Source organism: Onychostruthus taczanowskii, unplaced genomic scaffold (genome assembly GCF_017590055.1).
Source record: "Onychostruthus taczanowskii isolate IOZ18803 unplaced genomic scaffold, ASM1759005v1 scaffold499, whole genome shotgun sequence".
In the NCBI taxonomy this organism is placed as follows: domain Eukaryota; kingdom Metazoa; phylum Chordata; class Aves; order Passeriformes; family Passeridae; genus Onychostruthus; species Onychostruthus taczanowskii.
Window position 1 is genome coordinate 31,430 of NW_024502557.1, and position 6,000 is coordinate 37,429.

General features: G+C 36.2%; 1 protein-coding gene across 1 annotated transcript in view; it reads left to right on the top strand.

The window, feature by feature from the left end:
• LOC121341613 (L-gulonolactone oxidase-like) overlaps positions 1-5,984 on the top strand; it is a gene marked incomplete at its 5' end in the record, with an annotated part of 37,331 nt that extends 31,347 nt beyond the window's left edge. The window contains one exon of the mRNA XM_041415262.1: positions 5,856-5,984. Within this exon, the coding sequence (XP_041271196.1) occupies positions 5,856-5,984 (129 nt within the window). The remainder of the gene's footprint in view (positions 1-5,855) is intronic.
• Between the last annotated feature and the right edge of the window lie 16 nt (positions 5,985-6,000).

The window sequence follows — 6,000 nt, forward strand, 5'->3', positions numbered from 1 at the left end:
GGGATTTATCATGGGAAAATGGGGATTTGTACTGGAAAATTGGGGATTTATCTGAAAAAAAAAGGGAATTTTTAATGGAAAAATGGGAATTTATCCTGGGAAAATGGGAATTTATCCTGGGAAAATGGGAATTTATCCTGGGAAAATGGGAATTTATCCTGGGAAAATGGGAATTTATCCTGGGAAAATGGGAATTTATCCTGGGAAAATGGGAATTTATCCTGGGAAAATGGGAATTTATCCTGGGAAAATGGGAATTTATCCTGGGAAAATGGGAATTTTTCGTGGAAGAACGGGGGTTTGTACTGGAAAATTGGGAATTTATCGCAGGGAAAAGGGAAGAGTTTGTACTGGAAAAATGGGGAAAAAGGGGGAAAATTGGGAAAATGGGAATAAAATTGGGAAAAAAGAGGGGAAATTGGGAAAAAAATGGGGGAAATTGGAAAAAATGGGGGGAAATTGGGAAAAATTGAAAAAATGGGGAAAAGGGGGGAAAATAATGGGGAAAATGGGAATAAAATGGGAATAAAATGGGAATAAAATTGAAAAAAGGGGGAAAATGGGAAAAAAGGAGGAAAAATGAGGGGAAAAAGGGGAGAAATGGGGGAAAATGGGAGGAAAATGATGGGGGGAATGGGAGAAAAAACTGGGGAAATGGGGAAAAATGGGGGGAAAAGAGAAAAATTTGGGGGAAAATGGAAAAAAATTGGGAAAATTGAAAAAAATTGGGGGGAAATTGGGAAAAAATGGGGGGAAATTGGAAAAATTTGGGATAAATTGGAAAAAAATGGGGGAAATTGGGAAAAATTGGGGGAAGTTGGAAAAAATGGGGGGAAATTGGGAAAAATGGGGGGAAATTGGAAAAATTGGGGGGAATTGGGAACAAATGGGGGAAAGTTGGAAATAATGGGGGAAAATTGGAAAAATGGGGAAAATTGGAAAAATTGGGGGGAAATTGGGAAAAATGGGGGGAAGTTGGGGGGAAATTGAAAAAATGGGGAAAAGGGCAGAAATAATGAGGAAAATGGGAATAAAATGGGAATAAAATTGAAAAAAGGGGGAAATGGGAAAAAAGGAGGAAAAATGAGGGAAAAAAGGGGAGAAATGGGGGAAAATGGGAGGAAAAAGGGGGGAAATGGGGAAAAAATTGAGGGAAAATGGGAAAATTTTGGGGGAAAATGGAAAAAAATGGGGGGAAAATTGAAAAAAATTGGGGGGAAATTGGGAAAAAATGGGGGAAATGGGGAAAAATGGGGGGAAGAGAGAAAAAATTGAGGGAAAATGGGAAAATTTTGGGGGAAAATGGAAAAAAATGGGGGGAAAATTGAAAAAAATTGGGGGGAAATTGGGAAAAAATGGGGGAAATGGGGAAAAATGGGGGGAAGAGAGAAAAAATTGAGGGAAAATGGGAAAATTTTGGGGGAAAATGGAAAAAAATGGGGGGAAAATTGAAAAAAATTGGGGGGAAATTGGGAAAAAATGGGGGAAATGGGGAAAAATGGGGGGAAGAGAGAAAAAATTGAGGGAAAATGGGAAAAATGAAGGGGAAAATGGGGGGAAAAGGGTGGGAAATGGGGAAAATGGGAAAAAATGGGGAGGGAATGGGAAAAAGAGGGGGGAAAATGGGGAAAATAATGGGAAAATGGGGAAAATTTGAGAAAAATGGGAAAAAAGGGGGGGAAATGGGGGGAAAAGGGAAAAAATGGGGGGAAATGGTAAAAAAAGGGAGAGACAAAGAGGGGAAATGGGTGAAAAAAATGGGAAAGAAAGGAGAAATAATGGGGGGAAAATGGGGAAAAAATGGGGGGAAAAAATGGGGGGGAAATGGGGGGAAAATGGGGGGAAATTGGGAAAAAATTGGGGGAAAATGGGGGAAAAATGGGAAAATAAATGGGAGAATAAGGGGAAAATATTGGGGGAAAATGGGAGGAAAATGGGGGGGAAATGAGGAAAAATGAGGAAAAAATGGGGGGAAAATGGGGGGAAAAGGGGGGGAAAATGAGGAAAAAAATGGGAAAATAAAGGGGAGAAAAAAGGGAAAAAGGGGGGGAAAATGAGGAAAAAAATGGGAAAATAAAGGGGAGAAAAAAGGGAAAAAGGGGGGGAAAATGAGGAAAAAAATGGGAAAATAAAGGGGAGAAAAAAGGGAAAAAGGGGGGGAAAATGAGGAAAAAAATGGGAAAATAAAGGGGAGAAAAAAGGGAAAAAGGGGGGGAAAATGAGGAAAAAATGGGGGGAAAATGGGGAAAAAAATGGGAAAATAAATGGGAGAAAAAAGGGAAAAATTGGGGGAAAAAAGGGGAAACTACGGGGAGAAAAACTGGGGGGAAAGGGAGGAAAATTGGGGGAGAAAGGGGGAAAAATGGGGAAAATGGTAAAAGAAATGGGAGAAAAATGGGGGAAAAGGAGAAAAATGGAAAAAAATTGGAAATAATGAGAAAAAACTGGGGGGAAAGGGGGAAAATAATGGGGGAAAATTGAAAAAAAGGGAAAAATGGGAATAAAATGGGGAAAAATTGGAAAAAAGAGGGAAAATAATGAGAAAAATGGGGAAAAATTGGGGAAGAAAGAGATTTTTAATGAAAAAATGAGATTTTTAATGGGAGAAAGGGAAAAAATGGGAATAAAATGGGGAAAAAATGGGGAAAAATTGGAAAAAGGGGAAAAATAATGGGAAAAATGGGAAAAAATGGGAATAAAATTGGAAAAGAGAGGGGAAATAATGGGAAAAATGGGGAAAAATTGGGAAAAAAAAGATTTTTAATGGAAAAATTGGATTTTTAAGGGGAGAAAGGGGAAAAATGGGAACAAAATGGGGAAAAATGGGGAAAAATTGGGGAAAAATTGGAAAAAGGGAAAAATAATAGGGAAAAATGGGAATAAAATGGGAATAAAATTGGAAAAAAGAGGGGAATAATGGGAAAAATGGGGGGAAATTGGGGAAATGGGGAAAAAAGAGATTTTTAATGGGAAAAATGGGATTTTTAAGGGGAGAAAGAGGAAAAATGGGGGGAAATTCCCAAATTTGGGGAAAATTGGGATTTTGTAATGTAAAAATGGGATAAATAATGGGGGGAAAAGGGGGAAATTGGAAAAAATTGAGAAAAATGGGGGGAAAAGGGAGGAAAATGGGAATAAAATGGGGAAAAATTGGGAAAAAATTGGTAAAAAGGGGGGAAATAATGGGGAAAAATGGGAATAAAATGGGAAAAAATGGGGAAAAATTGGGGAAAAATTGGTTAAAAGGGGGAAAATAATGGGAAAAATGGGGGAAAATTGGGAAAAAATGAGATTTTTAATGGAAAAAAAGGGATTTTTAAGGGGAGAAAGGGGAAAATTGGAATAAAATTGGAAAAAAGAGGGAAAATAATGGGAAAAAATGAGAATAAAATGGGAATAAACTGGAAAAAAGACGGAAAATAATGGGAAAAATTGGGGAAAAAAGAGATTTTTAATGGAAAAAAAGGGATTTTTAATGGGAGAAAGGGGGAAAATGGGAATAAAATTGGAAAAAAAGAGGGAAAAATTGGAAAAAAGGGGGAAAATAATGGGAAAAAATGGGAATAAAATGGGAATAAAATTGGAAAAAAGAGGGGAATAATGGGAAAAATGGGGGGAAAAAAGAGATTTTTTAATGGGAGAAAAGGGAAAAATGGGAATAAAACTGGAAAAATAGAGGGAAAATAATGGGAAAAATGGGGGGAAATTGGGGAAATGGGGAAAAAAGAGATTTTTAATGGGAAAAATGGGATTTTTAAGGGGAGAAAGAGGAAAAATGGGGGGAAATTCCCAAATTTGGGGAAAATTGGGATTTTGTAATGTAAAAATGGGATAAATAATGGGGGGAAAAGGGGGAAATTGGAAAAAATTGAGAAAAATGGGGGGAAAAGGGAGGAAAATGGGAATAAAATGGGGAAAAATTGGGAAAAAATTGGTAAAAAGGGGGGAAATAATGGGGAAAAATGGGAATAAAATGGGAAAAAATGGGGAAAAATTGGGGAAAAATTGGTTAAAAGGGGGAAAATAATGGGAAAAATGGGGGAAAATTGGGAAAAAATGAGAATACAATGGGAATAAACTGGAAAAAAGACGGAAAATAATGGGACAAATTGCGGAAAAAAGACCTTTTTAACGGAAAAAAAGGGATTTTTAAGGGGAAAAAGGGGAAAATTGGAATAAAATTGGAAAAAAGAGGGAAAATAATGGGAAAAATGGGGGAAAATTGGGAAAAAATGAGAATACAATGGGAATAAACTGGAAAAAAGACGGAAAATAATGGGACAAATTGCGGAAAAAAGACCTTTTTAACGGAAAAAAAGGGATTTTTAAGGGGAAAAAGGGGAAAATTGGAATAAAATTGGAAAAAAGAGGGAAAATAATGGGAAAAATGGGGGAAAATTGGGAAAAAATGAGAATACAATGGGAATAAACTGGAAAAAAGACGGAAAATAATGGGACAAATTGCGGAAAAAAGACCTTTTTAACGGAAAAAAAGGGATTTTTAAGGGGAAAAAGGGGAAAATTGGAATAAAATTGGAAAAAAGAGGGAAAATAATGGGAAAAAATGAGAATAAAATGGGAATAAACTGGAAAAAAGACGGAAAATAATGGGACAAATTGCGGAAAAAAGACCTTTTTAACGGAAAAAAAGGGATTTTTAATGGGAGAAAGGGGGAAAATTGGAATAAAATTGGAAAAAAGAGGGAAAATAATGGGAAAAAATGAGAATACAATGGGAATAAACTGGAAAAAAGACGGAAAATAATGGGACAAATTGCGGAAAAAAGACCTTTTTAACGGAAAAAAAGGGATTTTTAATGGGAGAAAGGGGGAAAATTGGAATAAAATTGGAAAAAAGAGGGAAAATAATGGGAAAAATGGGGAAAAATTGGGGAAAAAAGATTTTTAATGGGAAAAAGGGGATTTTTAATGGGAGAAAGGGGGAAAATTGGAATAAAATTGGAAAAAACGGGGAAAATCGTGGGGAAAAATGGGAATAAAATGGGAAAAATTGGGAAAAATGAGGGGAAAATGGGGAAAAATTGGGGAAAAAAGAGATTTTTAATGGAAAAAAAGGGATTTTTAATGGGAGAAAGGGGGAAAATGGGAACAAAATGGAAAATTGGTAAAAAGGGGGGAAATAATGGGGAAAAATGGGAATAAAATTGGAAAAAAGAGGGAAAAATTGGAAAAAATGGGGAAAATCATGGGAAAATGGGAATAAAATGGGAATAAAATTGGGAAAAAAAGGAAAATATTGGAAAAATGGGAAAAAAATGGGGGATAAAGAGATTTTTAATGGGAGAAAAGGGAAAAATTGGAATAAAACTGGAAAAAATGAGGGGAAAATTGGAAAAAATGGGGAAAAATGGGAATAAAATGGGAATAAACTGGAAAAAAGAGGGAAAATAATGGGAAAAATGGGGAAAAAAAGATATTTTTAATGGAAAAAAAAGGGATTTTTAATGGGAGAAAGGGGAAAATGGGAATAAAATTGGAAAAAAGGGGGAAATCATGGGGAAAAATGGGAATAAAATGGGAATAAACTGGAAAAAAGAGGGAAAATAATGGGAAAAATGGGGAAAAAAAGATATTTTTAATGGAAAAAAAAGGGATTTTTAATGGGAGAAAGGGGAAAATGGGAATAAAATTGGAAAAAAGGGGGAAATCATGGGGAAAAATGGGAATAAAATGGGAAAAATTGGGGAAAATGAGGGAAAAATGAGGCAAAATTGGGGAAAAAAGAGATTTTTAATGGAAAAAAAGGGATTTTTAATGGGAGAAAGGGGGAAATGGGGGGAAATTCCCAAATTTGGGGATAATTGGGATTTTTTTTGGGAATTGTGGCGTGGCAGGCTCACAGCTGCACGAGGAAGGAGCTGGAGCTGATGTTCCCCGAATTTCCCAAATTCTGCGCCCTGAGGGAGCAGCTGGACCCCAGCGGGATTTTCCTCAACCCCTACCTGGAAAAAGTTTTCTTTTGAGGCCAAAAATTTGGGG